Source organism: Sorex araneus, chromosome 6 (genome assembly GCF_027595985.1).
Source record: "Sorex araneus isolate mSorAra2 chromosome 6, mSorAra2.pri, whole genome shotgun sequence".
NCBI classification, from domain to species: Eukaryota; Metazoa; Chordata; class Mammalia; order Eulipotyphla; family Soricidae; genus Sorex; species Sorex araneus.
Window position 1 is genome coordinate 99,944,358 of NC_073307.1, and position 15,877 is coordinate 99,960,234.

The 15,877-nt window shown below is 66.3% G+C and overlaps 2 protein-coding genes across 4 annotated transcripts; both read right to left on the reverse strand.

Annotated features, from left to right (window-relative positions):
- Positions 1 to 2,220: 2,220 nt before the first annotated feature.
- On the reverse strand, positions 2,221 to 7,584 carry MAPK12 (mitogen-activated protein kinase 12). The gene is made up of 12 exons (XM_055142142.1): positions 7,347 to 7,584; positions 7,139 to 7,268; positions 5,643 to 5,701; positions 5,126 to 5,237; positions 5,006 to 5,035; positions 4,823 to 4,870; positions 4,482 to 4,596; positions 4,147 to 4,218; positions 3,950 to 4,029; positions 3,796 to 3,874; positions 3,533 to 3,706; positions 2,221 to 2,573 (listed from the first exon to the last, which is right to left on the reverse strand). The coding sequence occupies exons 1-12, from the start codon at positions 7,469 to 7,471 to the stop codon at positions 2,494 to 2,496; spliced, it is 1,104 nt and encodes a 367-aa protein (XP_054998117.1). The 5' UTR covers positions 7,472 to 7,584; the 3' UTR covers positions 2,221 to 2,493.
- A 1,082-nt stretch (positions 7,585 to 8,666) lies between these two features.
- On the reverse strand, positions 8,667 to 14,776 carry MAPK11 (mitogen-activated protein kinase 11). 3 transcript variants are annotated; one of them, XM_004610581.2, is made up of 12 exons: positions 14,581 to 14,773; positions 12,404 to 12,533; positions 11,984 to 12,042; positions 11,791 to 11,902; positions 11,678 to 11,707; positions 11,555 to 11,602; positions 11,352 to 11,466; positions 10,706 to 10,777; positions 10,446 to 10,525; positions 10,153 to 10,231; positions 9,900 to 10,073; positions 8,667 to 9,798 (listed from the first exon to the last, which is right to left on the reverse strand). In XM_004610581.2, exons 1-12 carry the CDS (start codon positions 14,694 to 14,696, stop codon positions 9,719 to 9,721), a joined length of 1,095 nt encoding a protein of 364 aa, XP_004610638.1. In that variant the 5' UTR covers positions 14,697 to 14,773; the 3' UTR covers positions 8,667 to 9,718. The 3 variants fall into 3 exon arrangements, with proteins under 3 accessions (XP_004610638.1, XP_054999080.1, XP_054999081.1); XM_055143105.1 differs by lacking the exon at positions 10,706 to 10,777 and having other exon boundaries at positions 10,446 to 10,546; positions 14,581 to 14,776; XM_055143106.1 differs by lacking the exon at positions 10,706 to 10,777 and having other exon boundaries at positions 14,581 to 14,775.
- Positions 14,777 to 15,877: the final 1,101 nt, after the last annotated feature.

Here is a 15,877-nt window from a genome sequence, read left to right on the forward strand (position 1 = left end):
TCAAGCCCGCCCCTGTAGGCCCCGCAAACATGATCCCGCCCCTTCCTGTCCCGCCCTTATAAATGAGGCGTTCTCGCTGCTCTGAAGCACGGCCCACGGAGAGCGGGGCTGGCCTGGCTGGGCTCTCGGGCTCCACCCCGCGCAGCTCCGCCTCCCGCCGCTCCGCCTCCAGCCTGGCACAGCAGTTCTCAGGGCCGTCCCGACAGTTCGACAGTTCGGGAGCTCCGAACGCAGCAGGCACGAAGACTCAGGAATCAGGCCCAGGCTGTCAGACCCCTGCTCCCTTCCACCCTGAATCCCCCGCAGGCGCACCTGACCCGCAGCCCGGGGGTCTGACGTGCCAGCCTCCCAGTACGTCCGCGCGGCCGCCGGGTCCCACCCCAGCTGCAACTGGGGGCAGGGCTGGCTGCAGGGGCTGGTGGTGGAGGGATCCAGGCTCCCCAGCCTCGGACTGCAGCGATGTGAAGCACAGATCCCAAGTGAAGAAGTGGGTGACATGGTGTGAACTCATAGGCTGAAGAGCCTGTGAGCTGGACTCTGTGTGATGGGTGAGTGGGAGGGTGGATGGATGTATAGCTAGATGAGTGATGGATGGGTGGATGGATGTATAGATGAGTGGATGGAGGGATGGAGGGATGTATAGACAGATGAATGGATGGGTGGGTGGGTGGATAGATGGATGGGTGGATGGGTGGGTGGATGGATAGGTGCATGGATGGGTAGGTGAATAGATGAATAGGTAGAAGGAAAGGTCGATGAATTGATTGGAAGGATAAGTAGATGGACTGGGGATGAGTGGATTGGTGGATAGAAACACGTGTGAATAGATAGATAGAAGGATGGTTGTTGGGTGGGTATATAGATGAATGATTTTCAGTGGGTGGTAGTGAATGAGTGGATGAATAGATGGTGGGTCAGTGTGTGGTGTGTATATTGATGAATGGAAACACTGATGAATGGGTGGATGTGGGGGAGATGAATTAATGATGGTAGGAAAAAATGAATGGATGAAAGGATGGGTGGATGGATGATGGGTGGAAGAGTGGATGATCAGTGGGTGGATGAGCAAAAGAAACGAGGCGGTACTGGCACAGCTACAGGCTATGCCAGCCTGAAACAGGGCCCTGAGCACTTGCAATGCATGTGGCAGCTCTGGGTTCAATCCCCAGCACCACCGATGGTCCCCTGAGCTCTGCCAGGACCTGAGCACAGAGCAGGAGTAAGCTCAGCACTGCCAGGTGTAGCCCCAAAGAGCAAAACCAAAAGAAATGACACTGAGGCAGGCCTTTTGGTGGGGCCCTGGACAGGGGCTGTGGGTCTCGGAAGCTGGGCATCTGGAAGGTGGGCCCTGAGATGGAGTCTTTGGAGGGGCCGGTCAGAGTCCTGGAGACTTGGAGGGTGCCTGGCCAGCCTTCTGAGGCAGCAGAAGCCCAGAGTAGAAGGGACACGGATGATGGCCCTGTTAGTGACCCCCCCACAGGTCCCCCTCAGGTTCCCCTTCAGCCAGCCATGAAGCACCCAAAGTGACGGATCTGAAGGGTTCAGGCCAGCCACATGGCATGTGCCTCGGGAGACTAGAAATGGGACCTTTGGGGTCAGGACTCCGTCCCTGTGCCCTGAGGGCCTCCGGGGGCATGCTGACATCATCACGGGTCCAAAACAGGCAGGACCTACAGCAGATAGACCATCTCCTGGCCCTGACCACCTGGGAAGGGATTGGCCCACAGGGGCAGAGGTCCCTGTACACACCATGTCGAGACAGACACGCTGTGGACATGTCCAGCTACACAGGAGAATGGGGACACAAAGGCCTGATTGGCCAAGTCCATCCTGTTCTGGGCCAACCTGGCAGTGGCAGCCAGCAGGGGACGGAGCAAGATGACCACAGAGCCCACATGTGGCCCCTGGCCCAGCTGGTGGCCCCCATAGACCTTAAGGTCCTGGAGAGGGCAGGGGACCTTGTCACCGTGTACGAGGCCCTCAGCCTGCCTCTTGCACTGACACGGGAGGGTGAGAGCCAAGTAATGTGGAGACTGCCCAGGGCGGGCACACAGCACAGCCAGGGGGGCCCAGGGCCACGACTGGCACAAGCTCGGCGCCCGAGAGGGAGGCAGGGGCGCCGGACAGGCCAGCAGCTCACATCCAGCCTGAAAAGCCAGCAAGGAGGCAGGCGTGACACGTCTCCAGGATTTATTTCCTTCCAGCCACGTGGCCACTCCGTAGCCCCTCCCCACGCCCCCAGGAAGGCCTCTCGAGGGGGTGTCCCACCCCATTCCCCTTGTCAGGGATGCCCAGAAGAATGGAGCACTGCCGCCCCCCCAAAGCCAAGGGTCAGCTCAGGCCGGGGGAGAGCAAAGCAGAGGAGTGGGTCTGAGACGGGGTCTGGGCAAGAGGTCACTGAGGTGCTGGGCAGGATTCCCCTTCCGGGAGAAGGTGTAAGGCTGTAGCTGGTGTCCCTCAGGCACTCCCAGGGCCAGGGCCACGTCGGGCTCTTCACAAGGCCGTCTCCTTGGAACTCTTGACTCCCAGGTGCCGGGGGGGCTTGAAGCTGAGCACCTCTTTGTAGGTGACACCTGGAGTGGGCGAGGGGGACAGAGGGGACCCGTGAGGCCAGACAGCAACCCAGGAACCAAGGAACTCAGGGGCTGCCATGAGGCTGGGGGCTCAGAGCTGGCAGCACAGCTTGTTAGCTACACCCCAGAGCTCCCCCAAGCAACCGTGTGCTCAGAGATCACAGCTGGCATGCGGCACCAGGCTCCTTCAGTCCACTCCTACATGCGGCCCCAGACACAGGCCTGTGGCCTGGCCCGCTGACCTGGCTCCCAGGCTGCCCCGGGGCATCAGCCCAGGCTCTGCCAGCAGCCGGCACCTCTCTCCCGACCCGAAGTACGCAGGAGGCCCTGCCCACTGCCCAGTCAACACAGCCCTGACAGGTGACCGGGCAGGACGGGCCAGTGTAGGTCAGAGGGAACCCCACAGCCCACACGCCCGTCTGTGCCCCTGGAGGTGGGCTCACAGGGGAGCCCTTTCCCCTCAAAGGCGAGATAAGTAAGAGCCTCTTGTCCCGGCCCGGGACTCAACCGCCAACAGGCCCCGTGTCGGCCCAGCGCTGTGGTGGCTGTGTGACCAGAGCACAGAGAGGGGCCCCTGGCTTTCTGCAGCAGGAAAGGGGTCAAACCAAACTCTCCACACAAACCACTGAGGGGGGCAGGGCCCTGCTGAAGGACCCGGTGACCGTAGGGGACACCTTTGAAAAACCACAACCCACAGGGTCGGGCGGCCCCCAGAGCCCCACGACCCACAGGGTGCAACTGCCCATACAGCCCCATGCCCCTAGGGTCCAGCCACCCCAGAGCCCCCCAGGGTCTGGCCGCCCCAGAGCCCCCAGGGTCAGGCCACCCCTGGAGCCCACAACCCCAGGGGTCCGGCCACTTCAGAGCCCCCCAGGTCCAGCCACCCCAGAGCCCCTGGGGTCCGGCCGCCCCCAGAGCCCACGCCCCTGGGGTCCAGCCGCTTCAGAGCCCCTGCTCACGCTTCCACTCCTCCAGGGTTCGGTCCACGTCATCAAACGACTCATCATACTTCTGGGCCTTGGGCTCGTCCTCCGTGTCATGCAGGGACTCAAAGTAGGGGTGCGTGAGCGCCTCAGCCGCGGTCACCCGCTGCTCGGCGTCCAGCACCAGCATCTTCTCCAGGAGGTTCACCGCTGCGGGAGGCAGGAGGCGGGCGAGCGCGGGGTGAGCGGGGAGCTGCGTGCCCCCAGAGTGCCCTCCCCGCTCCCCTGCACACCCCTACCCAGCGGGCTGGCGTCCGTCAGGATGGAGGCGAAATCCTTCTTCTCCAGCTCTGGGAGCCCCTTCATGTAGTTCTTGGCCTGCGTGGGGTGAGGGGTGAGGGCCAGCCCTGACAGCACCCCGCCCGCGCACGTCCGCCCCCCTGCAGCCCCTACCTCTGCACTCTGCAGTCTCTGTACAAACTCCTCAGGAGGGGTGCCCGTCACCTTCATGATCTCCTTCAGCTGGTCCAGGTCTGCAGCAGGTCAGGGCACTGCACGCCAGAAGAGAGGGCCCGCCCACCCGGCCCGGCCCGCCCCCAGGGGCACCGCCGCGCCCCGCCCCGCCCACTGCCACCACAGCTGCAGGATACGGTCACTGCCCTTGAACAGCGTTTTTCCCGTGATCATCTCCGCCATGATGCAGCCCACCGACCAGATGTCGACTGAGAGAGAAGCCCCCGCCTCAGGGCTCAGTGGCTGGGGAGGGCAGGACACATGGGCACGGACAGGGAGGCAGGGGACGCAAGGGGCGGGTGGGGGAGCGACAGGGCGGGAAGCCGGGGCTTAGGCTGAGGGTCGCCAGGGAGCACCCCAGGGGCCGGGCAGCACAGCTCAGGGGCCTGGCCGTGGCGGGGGTGGCCGGGCCGGCTGGTCTGCCGCCCTCCCCGTCCACCCCAGCTCTGCCCATTCCCAGCTGGCCCCTCACCTGTCTGCGTGTACCGCATCCAGTTCAGGATGACCTCGGGCGCCCGGTACCACCGAGTCACCACGTAGCCAGTCATCTCGCTGTCCGCCTGTCTGGCCAGGCCAAAGTCCAGGATCTGAAGCCAGAAAGCAGGGGGGGACTGGGGTCTGGGGCCCCTGAGGCGATGGGGAGGGCAGCCCGCGGCTTGGGGGCTCTGCACTGGCCCCACACACTCCCCGGGCCGCTCCTCCATGCCCAAGCCCCAGAAGCAGGGGCCCCGCCTCAGCCGGGCCTCCCACTTCCTTCAAGCAAGGGAGCAGGGGTGCGGGCGGGCGGGCGGGCAGGGCTGCCTCAGGGCTCACCTTCAGCTCGCAGTCCTCATTCACAGCCAGGTTGCCGGGCTTCAGGTCCTGGAGGTGCACGGGAGGCAGCTGCGGCCACGGCCCCCACCGCAAGCCAGAGTGGCTGCCCATGCACTGACCCTCATGTCAGGCCCCCAGGGGCCCAACCCCTTTGCCCGGCCTGGCACACTGCACGTGACTCACCCTGTGGATGACGCCGGCGGCGTGGATGTACTGCGGGCACAGAGACCGGGTGGGTGTGGCAGTCAGCCGCTGGGCCCAGCCCCTGCCTGCCCACCCACCCCCTGTAGCCGCCACGCCCACCTTCAGCCCCTTCAGCATCTGGTAAACGAGAAACTGGATTCGGTCCTCGCTCAGCTTCTCGTGCTTCATAAGCTTGCCCAGGTCCGTGCCCATGAATGGCATCACCAGATAGCTGTGAGCAGCACGGCCACGAGGTCACCCAGCCCACCCACAGCGACACGGAGGGCAGCTGGGAGGGACAGAGGCCGGGGGAGACAGACAGACGGCGGGGCCCCAAGGAACAAAGAACGGGGGCCCCGGCCCTCCCTGCCCGGACCCTGGCTCCCGGGGGCTGGAGGCGGGCATAGCAGGGCAGGGGCAAGGCCTCTGCAGGAACCACCCACCCCAGCCTGGCCAGTCTTGAGTTCCGGGCTCTCGCCTCTGACTGCCCCCATGTTGGGCTGTGGGCCCCAGGACACAGGGCAGAGCTGGACCGTGGCGCGAGAAGGGTCTGGCCAGTGTGCAGCCAACCGGGGCCTGGAGTCAGCACCCAAGGGCCCCGCTCCACCCGCCCGGCCAGCCCCAAGCCAGCACCCACAAGTCCGTGAAGTCGTCCAGGGTCTCATCAGGGGTGAAGACGTCCAGCAGTCCGATCACCTGGGGGGAAGCACGGAAGGGTTCAATGGGCTCACTCAGGAGGAAGTGTCCCCACTGGCACAGTGCTCTGAGCAGAAAGGCCCCTGCAGCTGACCCTCTCCCCAGTGTCCGCGGGCTGGCCCTGCCCACTGGCCGCTCCGCCTGGCACAGCTGCCTGCAGACAGTGGCTATTTTGGGAGTGTGACAGCCTGGGTCTGAGGAGGGGCAGCCCGGGGGCACCCAGCCCCAGCCCCTCTCCCCTTGGCGCACCCTCCCTCCCTCCCTCCCTCCCTCCCCAGCGGAGACCCGGGCCAGCTGCAGCACCTCGATGGTAACCCACCCCGGCAGGTCTGAGCTTTTGTGGACAACTCAAGGTAACGGGACAGCAGGCGTCCAGGAAGCAAAGGAAGCAAAAGGTGGGGACAAATGGAGCAAGCTGACCGACAGGGAGGGGGCACGGGAGAGGGCCAGGGCAGCAGCCAAGGAGAGGCCGAGGGCTGGACAGGTCACCTGGGAAGGGCTGATTCAGGTGACACTGGAGTTTCCTCAGCTGTTGGATGAGGTCAGCCCAGAGACTGCAAGAGTGGACATTAGGGCCACAAGGACCACAGTGCTGGGGCCAAGGGTGGAGGGGAAAGAGGGGGCGGCTAGGGAGAGGTGAGATCGGGAGCAGGTGAGGGACGGGGGCAGCAGGGATGTTCTGCCAAGAGCGACCAGAGCAATGGCCTCAGAATCTTGGGGCTGCTACAGCAGGGAGGAAGAAGGGGGTGGAGGAGGCGGGTTGAAGGTGGCACTGAGGTGGGTTGGGGGTGCTGGCACTGGCCCCACCGATCTCCCAGCAGGCTGAGGAGCCCTGGAGGCAGCAGGCCCAGAGCTCTGTGGGGAAGGAGGACCCTGGGGGAGTAGCCGCCCGGGGCAGGCCAGGCCTGGCCCGCACAGGGAGTTGGCTGGACGGGCTTGGAGAGGGTGGCAGCCTCAGGTAGAGTGTGTCCCAGATGTCACTGCAGGGAGAGAGACTAGCTGGGCCGGTGTCCAGCACAGAGGCTTTCTCCAGGAAGCGCCCAGGGCGGGGACAGGAAATAAAAGGCAGGACCCACCCGGCTGAGAACCTCCAGGAATCCCAAGCTGGCCTCCATTTTCCCAGCCTGCGGGGCTGACCTCCAGGAGCCCAGGAGGCCCAAGCAAAAGCCCCCCAGAGCGGTGGGGTAGGGGCCAGGTAGCGCCGCCCCCGTGGCAGTCTGCACCCACGGGGGGGGGGGGGGCAGCTCTGGGTGCCATAGGCCAGGACTCAGCTTTCCCCCCTGCACCTTAGTTCCTGGGCCCTCTGACCAGAGGGGGCAGCAGGGGCCAGCCAGCGGTGGAGGCTGAGGGAGCCCCCCATCCACCACCTACCCCACCCCACCCCACCCCACCCCACCAGGCTCGGGGCTCTGGAGCCGCCGTCGGGCGGACACTCACGTTGTCGTGGCGCATGTGTTTGAGCAGACGCAGCTCCCGGTAAGCGCGCTTGGCGTACAGCTCTGACTGGAAGGGCCGGTACAGCTTCTTGATGGCCACCTTGAGGCCGGTGCGGCTGTCCACGGCCGAGCTGCGGGACGGGGCGCACGGCTCAGCGCGCGCGCGCCCAGCCGGCCGCCCGCCCGCCCCGCGGGCCGCCCGCGCTCACCACACCGCGCCGTAGGCGCCCGAGCCCACGGGCTGCAGGTCCTGGTACACGGCGCGCACCTCCCAGTCCGTCTTGGTCACCTCCTGGCGGTAGAACCCCTTGCGGGCGGGCGGCGGCGACCCCATGGCCGGCGCTCGGCACGCGACCCCCGCGCGCGGCGGGGTCAGCGCGCGCCCCTGGGCGCCCCGCGGCCGGCTGTGCCCTGCGCGTCGTCCCGCGCAGCGCTCGGTGCCCCCGCGCCGCCGACCCCGGCCCGGCCCGGCCTCTCCCCGGCCCGCGAACCAGCCGGGCCCAGCGGCGCGCACGTGACCCCCCGCCCGCCGCGGCCCCTCCGGAAACCCGAGGCGCGGCGGCCGGGGCGGGACGAGACGGGGGCGGGGAGCGCGCGCTCCTGGCCCGCTTCAGTCCCACTGCCCGGTGCCCCGTGGACACCCCCGGGGCTGGCCACGTCGTCCTCCGCACGCGAGGGGCCGCGCCGTCCCTCGCACGCGCATCCCCGCGCCGCCGCCACAGGGGGCCCAGATCGCCGCCACCCTCAGCCTGGGCGCTCGCACCCGGGGCGGGACCGTCCTCTCCCACAGCCTCTGCCTGGGTACTCGCTGACCAGCTCACGCCCTCCCGCTTGTCCTTCATGGCCATGGCCCCGCGGGATCTTGCCCCTGCCCCCTGGGGGAGCAGCTTCTCCCCATCCCCTGGGTCCCCCCTGGCCCAGCATCTGGACCAGCTGCCTTGACACAACCCTCCCCGGGGTGACCCTGGGCTGCAGGGAAACAGGATCCCCAGGGCTGCCCCGCCCACCTGCCATGAATCAGCAGCCCTGAGGCTGAGGCCAGGGTGGCTTTACACCTGTGCCCAGTGGTGCTGCCCCTGCTGCCCGCGGTCACCTGCTCCTTGTGCCCACAAGTCCCGGGCGGACCTCCTGGACCAACCCCCTGCCACTGGGCACCCTGGGGCCACAGTGCTGACTGTGGAGACCCAGCTGTCTCTGACCTCCCCTCAGGTCCAGCCACAGAATGTCCCCGGGGAGGAGATGTCCTGACCAGCAGGCCCAGGAGCCCCAGAGTTGCTGCCCTGTCAGAGGTTGGTGTCCCCCATTGCCCCACACATCCCACCAGCCCCGGACGAGGCCAGGCCGGTGCTGTCAGAGAGGTCTGGACCTAGGTGGCCCCTGACCAATGCCCAGGCAGAATACCGCTGTTGGGGGGGGTTCCCTCCATGCCACCTGCAGTTCCATGTGCTGAAGGGGGCAGTGGACAGTTTGTCTAGTGTGGTGCAGTGTCCAGCGGAGCTGGGCCACCAGGAGCCCCAACTGATAGTGGATACAGTCGAGGCAGAGAAAGCCCTTTATTATGAAACCTGGTCCTGCATATGGCGATAGTCACACCCCGGGGTCCGGAGGCCACCTCCCACCTGACACCCCCTGAGAGAAGGCCGTCTCCCACACTCTCCTCTCTGGCCGCAGACCAGCCAGTCCCTGCGGGGAGGGCGGAGATGACGGCAGCAGCTTCCTCCTGGGCCCATGCTGAGGTCCTGGCCCAGTTCCCGTCCCCAGCAGCCCCTGGAGCCCCCAGCTAGCCCAGCATCCTCAGGCTGCAGAGACCTACTGCAGGTGCCCGAGCCATAGCACAGCGGGGAGGGCGTTTGCCTTGCACACGGCTGACCCGGGTTCCACCCCCAGCATCCCGTGGTCCCCGGAGCATCGCCAGGACTAATTCCTGAGTGCAGAGCCAGGAGTAAGCCCTGAGCATTGCCAGGTGGGGCCCCAAGACAGGCAAACAAGAAAGAAAAAGAAAAAAGAAAAGGGAACTACTGCAGGGGCTGGAGGCTGAGGTGGGTGGGCCGAGGTGGGGGTGGTCTTTGAGCATGGCCAGGCGCAATTCCACCCCACACCACCAGGGGGCACCCTTGAGCAAAGCAGAGTGTGGCACAAAGCCTCCCCAAGGACTCTACTGGCTTCACAGGCTCTGCTCACACAGTGCCCCTTGCCCACCTAAGCCCCTCATCAGAGGCACCGCGGGCCTCAGCACCCCATGGCAGCAAGAACACGGAGTGCAGGGGCAGCACAGAGCTCCCTACCCTACACCCCACCCCCATTGCACACAGCGCAGGTGAGTGTGGCTGCAACACCTGGCTGGGGCCCCCCCTGTCCCCCCCACAGGCCCAAAGGCACCTGAGCCTCAGCTCTGAGGACCCCACCCCAGCCAGGTCCTCTGGGACTGAGATCAGGTGACAACCACCCCAAACCTGGGGTGGGGTCCTCCACAGTGAGGACTGCTGGCATGGGGACGCTGTCCATCTCTGGGGCTGGGGCTGCGGCAGGGTGAGGATGGGGCTGGGGCCCCGAGCGGCAGTGTGGTCCAGTGGGCAGCGCCTCACTGCTCGATCTCCAGGCTGCCTGGCGGCTGGGCTGGCTCCGGGGGTTTAAAGCTGAGCACCTCCTGATAGGTGAGCTCTGGGGTGGGTGGGGGTGCGGGGAGAGTAAGCCTTGCAGCCCTCAGCTGAGGGACCCCGGGTGCCAGAGCCCGCCACCCCTTGGTGCGGGCGCCCACCCACCCTTCCACTGCTCCAGTGTGTGCTCCGCGGCCTCCAGGCTGTGGTCATAGGGCTCGGCCTCGGGCTCGTCGTCGGGGTCGTGGTACTGGCTGAAGTAGGCGTGGGCCAGTGCCTCTGCCGCACTGACCCTCTGGTCGCTGTCCAGTACCAGCATCCTTCCCAGGAGGTCCACGGCTGCAAGGGTTGGTGTGGGAGGTCAGCGCTGTGTCCAGGCACAGTGGACAGGCCAGCCCAGCCTCAGGCCCCGCCTCACCCAGGGGGCTGGCTCCCCGGAAGATGCTCCTGAGGTCCTTCTGGGGCATGGGAGGCAGGGACTGGATGTAGGTCCGGGCCTGGGTCACAGGCAGGGCTTCAGGGGGCTGTCCCGCCGCCCACCCGCCACCAGGCCTGCAGGGACAGGCACAGACTGCGGCCCTCTCCTCCTGGTCTCCCCGGGGCCTAGACCAGCCCATCCACCCAGCACCGGCTTCCACCCACGCCGAGGGACCTGCTTGCCTGGGCTCCCCGGGGTGCCACGGCTGCGCCCCCATCCCCGCACAGACTCACGTGTTCCGAGGAAATCTTCGCCAGAACCTCAGGGCTGGGCGTCCCCACCACCTCCATGATGCGCTTAAGTTGGTCGATATCTACCAGGCTCAGGAAAGTCACTGGACGTGGCCCCTCCCGGGCCTTCAGACAGCGGGTCTGGGGGCACGGCCCAGGCCCACTTTCCTGCTGGACACGCCTCGGGCCCCCCTGGAGAGCCAGAGCCCACCTGGCCCAGCCCCACCCTCAGGAGGGGCTCCCCGCCCCTGCAGCAAGGATACAGTCGCTTCCCGGGAAGAGGGCCTTCCCCTGGAGCAGCTCGGCCATGATGCAGCCCACTGACCAGATGTCCACTGTTGGGGAGGGCCCCCTCAGACCACTCCCCCGGCTCTCGAGCCCTCACGGGGCCTGTTAGTGGCCTGAGGGGTGCCTAGGCCCAGAGACATCTCCCTAACTGGGCAGGGGAGATGCTAGAAGGGGGCGGAGACCCCAGAACCCTCCAGGATCCCCCCGTGAGGGTCTGACTGGGGGAGGCGGAGCCCCGACTCCTAGCTCTGTGCTCAGTGCTGGGAAGACCGTACAGTGCTAAGCACCCAGGAAGGAGGACAGGAAGAGCCGACGCCCTGTACTATCTCTGCAGCCCCTCCCTGTGATCTGAAGTTTTGGTGTTTTGCACCACACCCAGTGGCACTCAGAGGCTAATTCTGGTCCAGTGCTCAGAAGCCACTCCTGGTGGTGCTCAGGGGGCCACAGGGGGTTCCAGGGATCGAACCCAGGTCAGCTGTGTGCAAGACAAGTGCCCTGCCTGCCGCGCTGTCTCTCCGCCCACTGAGGGTCTGACCTGGGGTCCCCTAAGACCGGGCAACCCTCCCCTGCGCCCCTGCAGCGCTGCCCTCTGCCTGCAGGGCACCGTGGGCGGGCTGTCACCTGTCTGGTTGTAATGCATCCAGTTCAGCATGATCTCCGGGGCTCGGTACCAGCGCGTGGCCACGTAGCCAGTCATCTCCTCGTCCGCTTGGCGAGCCAGCCCGAAGTCCAGGATCTGGGGCGCCACCACCAGCAGTCAGCGCCAGCTGTGGCGGTCGTCCCCCGCCCCCACCCCCCCAACCCCAGCTGCGGGCAGCACCCACCTTGAGCTCACAGTCCTCGTTCACAGCCACATTGCTGGGCTTCAGGTCCTGCAGAGGTGCGGCGGCGTGAGTGCAGGAGAGCAGCGGGACGTGTGCCCCAGCCGCCTGCGCCTGCGCACCTACCCGGTGGATGATGCCGGCCGAGTGGATGTACTGCAGGGTGAGGGGATGATGCAAGGGCTGTCAGGGGCCGGCGGCCAGGCCCTGCCCGCGGCCCGCCTGCCCCACTCCCCCACCTTCAGCCCACGCAGCAGCTGGTACACCAGGAACTGGATGTGCTCATCGCTCAGAGCCTGGCACTTGACGATGCTGTTCAGGTCGGCGCCCATCAGGGTGGTGACCAGGTACCTGCGGGGCATGAGTCAGCCAGAACTGTCCCCGCGCCCCCACCCCGACCCCTGCTGACTCTCGCAGACCCTCAGCCCTCACACTTCGCTGAAGTCCTCGATGGACGTGGCTGGTGTGAAGACATCCAGGAGCGTGATGACCTGAGCAGGGAGGGCAGCAGTAAGACAGTGGCCCAGGGTGCAGCCCAGGACGGAGCTCTTCCGCCCCTGGCCACGCCCCTGACATTGGCCACGCCCTATAGCTGTGGTCACGCCCCTGTCCCTGGCCACGCCCTCCCTTGTCCTCCTTGTCACGCCCCTCCCTCCTGGCCCCGGCCTAGCCCTCCATCACACCTGGCCACGCCCTGCCCTGACCACGCCCCTCCCTCATGCCCCTGGCCACGCCCTCCGATTCCCCCCTGGTCACGCCCCTCCCTGGCCACACCCTCCCACCGTCCCTAGCCACGCCCTGCTCCTGCCCACGCCCCTCCCTCCTGCCCTCTGGTCAGGTGTCCTCACTCACATTCTCGTGTTTGAGGTGCTTGAGCAGCCGCAGTTCCCTGTAGGTCCTCCGCGCGTGGACCAGAGACTGGAACGGTCGTGACAGTTTCTTCACCGCCACTTTCTGGCGCAATTGCGCATCATAGGCCGAGCTGGAAGGCGGGCACTGGTGTCTGGCCTCAGAGCATCAGCGGGGAAGGAGCCCCTGGCCATGCAAGCTGGTGGCCACCCCAGCTCCGGGGACGAAGTGGCCACCACGCGGCAGCCCTGGAAGGCCCTTACTCCGCTGTCCATGCCCCACACCCACGCCTTTCCCCGGCTTCCCACACCCTCCCCACTGGGAGCCGCCGAGGGCTTGGCTGGACCCTGTCTCCGGCCCCAGCTCAGATGGAGCAGGAGGCTCCACAGGGATTCCGGAGTGCCCCGAGGCTGCCATCAGAGCAGGAGGAAAATGATGGATGGCTTTTCAGCCTCCGGCCAGTAGTGAGACTACTCCCCAGCGTGACACTGGGGTGTCCACGGGTACTGGGCCACTTCCTTGGCCCTACGTCATTTTGTCTTTGTTGCAGGGAGAGGTTTATTTTCAGGCCATGCCCAGAGGTGTTCGGGGTTGGCTCCTGGCCGTGCCCTGAATCACTCCTGGTGGGGCTCGGGGAATCACACAAGGTGCTGCATGCAAGGCAAGTGCCCTACCCACAGCAGAGTCTCTCAGGCCTCTTGTCTCATTTTTAAATCGAAAAGATTTAACAGGGATTTGGGCCATGCTGGGCTCTGTGTTTGGGATTTACTTCTGACAGTGCTCAGGAGACCCTGGGGCCAGCCACATGCGTGGCACGTGTGTTAACTCTGCCCTTTGTCCAGCCCCATGCCTGGACAGTAGGGTGCCTTCCGAGAGGGCAGCTCCATCCCCCGTGCCTGCCCCCAAGCCCCGCAGAAGTGACCCTCCAGCCCCTCCCGCTCTCTGCCACTGGCATCACTGTCCAGACCCCCACAGCCCCCTGCCCAGGGACCTGGCCTTGGGGCCCGGGGCCTTCCGTCCTCAGGAATCCCTTCCTAGGATTGTTCTCAGGCTGTGCCTCACCTGCTTGCCCTGAGGGCAACACCCCGGGGTGCTGGAGAGACCTGGCAGGGCTGAGCAAAGTCAGCAGGCTCTGGGGCGCCCTGCCCTGCCTGACCTGGCCACTGGGGGAAGCCGGGCACTCCTGGGGGTGGTTTCTTGTGTGAGGGAGACACAGGAAACAGGCACTGGGTGGGGGGTGCTCAGGGCCTGTCATCTGAGCATCATCAGCTCTGGGCATCCTTACAGCAGAGCTGGGAGCTGTGCAGACAAGCTTCAGGGAGCTGAGACCTCTCGAGATTTCCAGAAGGCCATCCTGGGCCAAAGGGGACACAGTGGGAGTCCTGTTGCAGACGCAGCGCTTTGGACCCCTTCCTGCCTCCAAGGGGAGGACGGCAGAGGCTTGTGGCTCACTTGGGGCTGACCACCAGCCCGGGCCTCAGAAGAGCGTAGGGAATTCTTTCCTTTCTGCCCAGTCTGGAGCAGAGCCTGCACGGCCCCGCCCCTCCCTCCACCCACCATGGACAGCAGCCTCCTGGCACCAGCTACACCCATACGGAGATGGACTCCAGGGTCCACAGCTGCAGGAGCAGGAGGAGGTAGAGGGGGGTGCACTTCCCAACCCCAGCCCCATGACCCCACTCCCATCCCCGCACCGCAGAGGGGCCCCCAGCAAGCCGAGGCATGGTGCCTGAGCAGCGAGCACAGAACTGGGAGCCAGCCAGGAGTGAGTCCAAGCTCCCCCCACCCCCGGTAGCTGGAACCTGGACCCCCTGGATCTGCATCCTAGGTCCTCAGGAACTCCTGTAACCCCCCCCTAGAGCCCCCAATCACAGCGACGTAACAGATCCTTAGCCACCCCCCTTCCCCCGCCCGGCTGGGCTGGGGAGGCCCTAAGCATCGCCGGGCCTTTCTTTCAGGCCTAAGCCCCAGCGCGCCCCTGGAGAGCCTGAGGCCGGTCCAGGGCGGGGAGGAGGGGGGTCGTCCCCCCTGGGGGCGTCTGCAGACCCCGGAGGCCCGCCCCAGCATGCACCCGACACCCCGCAGACCCGCCTCACGCCGGGGCGCTGCGGGGTCCGCACGGCCGGAGGGTGGGCGCTGCCCGCGCGCCCCCCGCGCGCTCGCCACGCCCCCGCCCCTACCACACGGAGCCGTAGGCGCCGGAGCCCACCGGCCGCAGGCCCTGCAGCCGCAGCGGCACCTCCCACAGCGTCTGGTTCAGCTCCTGGCGGTAGAAGCCGGCGCGGGGGCCCGACATGTCCGGAGCGGCCGCGGGAGGCGCGCGCGGCGGGCGGGGCGCGGACTCGGGCCGGGCGGTTCCGCCCCGCGCCCCTCCCCGCTCCCGACGCCTGGGCTCGGCGCGCTTCCCCCTCCGCCTTGGGGCCGCCCCTCCCTCCCGGCCCCTGCCCCGCACCCTGCCTCGTCCCCGCGCCCCGGGCCACGCGCCCCTCGCCCACCCGCCGCCCCGCCGGCGGCGCCCGAGACTGAGTCGCCGGAGACGCGGGGAGCCGGGAACGCCGTTCCTCGCTGAGGGAGAAAACGCCACGAGCAAAACCCAGGCTCTTGGTGGCCAGCGGGCACCGGCGCCCGGCTCGGCCCGCGCTCCCCGCGCCCCCGCCCCGGGTCTGCGGTCGGGGCCGCATCCTGTCCCGACTCCCGCGCTGCTCGGCCCCCCACCCCGGCCTGTCAGCACCAGGGACAGCGCAGCGCGGGGGCCCGGGGGACAGTTCCACAGGGAGCTCCGGCCCAGCACCTTGCCTCCTAGGGCACAGAGGAGTGTTTGAACCAGGAGCGGGTGTGTGTGTGTGTGTGAGTGTGCGTGCGTGTGAGAGTGTGTGCATGTGAGTGTGTGAGTGCATGCGTGTGTGTGTGTGCATGAGTGTGTGTATGCGTGTATGTGAGTGTGTGTATGTGAGTGTATGAGTGTGTGCATGAATGTGTGTGTATGCGTGTGAGTGTGTGTGAGTATGTGAGTGTGTGTATGAGAGTGTGTGAGTGTGTGCATGAGTGTGTGTGTGGAGCGAGCACAGTGTGTGAGTGAGTGTGTGTGAGTGCATGCGTGTGTGAGTGTGAGAGTGTGAGTGTGTTCATGAGAGTGTGTTAGTGCGTGTGTGTGCAAGTGAGTGTGAGTGTGTGTGTGAGTGTGTGTGAGTGTGTGGGTTTTGCCAGGGACTGAACCCAGGGCCTCACACGCACAAGGCAAGGCAAGTGCTGTACTGCTGAGTCACACCCCTGGCTTCTCAGCTGCTGCCTCTCCCAGAATCCCACTTTGGCTTTCCCAGGAGTGGAGGTGCCCTGATTAGACAGCCAGAGCTTCTGCGCCCTATAATTCCTCTCCCCGCACCCCAGATTCTCTTCCTGCTGTGAGGGTGGTGCAGCTTTCACACACGCTGGAGTTTTGGGGCCCCACCTGACAGTGTTATGGGCTCTTGGCTGGGG

Excerpts from the sequence above, each read along its gene's own strand:
- MAPK12 (XM_055142142.1), bottom strand. The coding sequence starts at position 7,471 with ATGGGGTCGCCGCCGCCCGCCCGCAAGGGGTTCTACCGCCAGGAGGTG. Across the intron at positions 3,875-3,949 it reads AGAGACTGCAGAGTGCAGAG|GCCAAGAACTACATGAAGGG; the intron begins GTAGGGGCTGCA and ends CACCCCACGCAG. Across the intron at positions 3,707-3,795 it reads GACGGACGCCAGCCCGCTGG|CGGTGAACCTCCTGGAGAAG; the intron begins GTAGGGGTGTGC and ends TGCCTCCCGCAG.
- MAPK11 (XM_004610581.2), bottom strand. The coding sequence starts at position 14,696 with ATGTCGGGCCCCCGCGCCGGCTTCTACCGCCAGGAGCTGAACCAGACG. Across the intron at positions 12,534-14,580 it reads GGCGCCTACGGCTCCGTGTG|CTCGGCCTATGATGCGCAAT; the intron begins GTAGGGGCGGGG and ends CCCGCCTTCCAG. Across the intron at positions 11,708-11,790 it reads AGCTGCTGCGTGGGCTGAAG|TACATCCACTCGGCCGGCAT; the intron begins GTGGGGGAGTGG and ends CTCACCCTGCAG.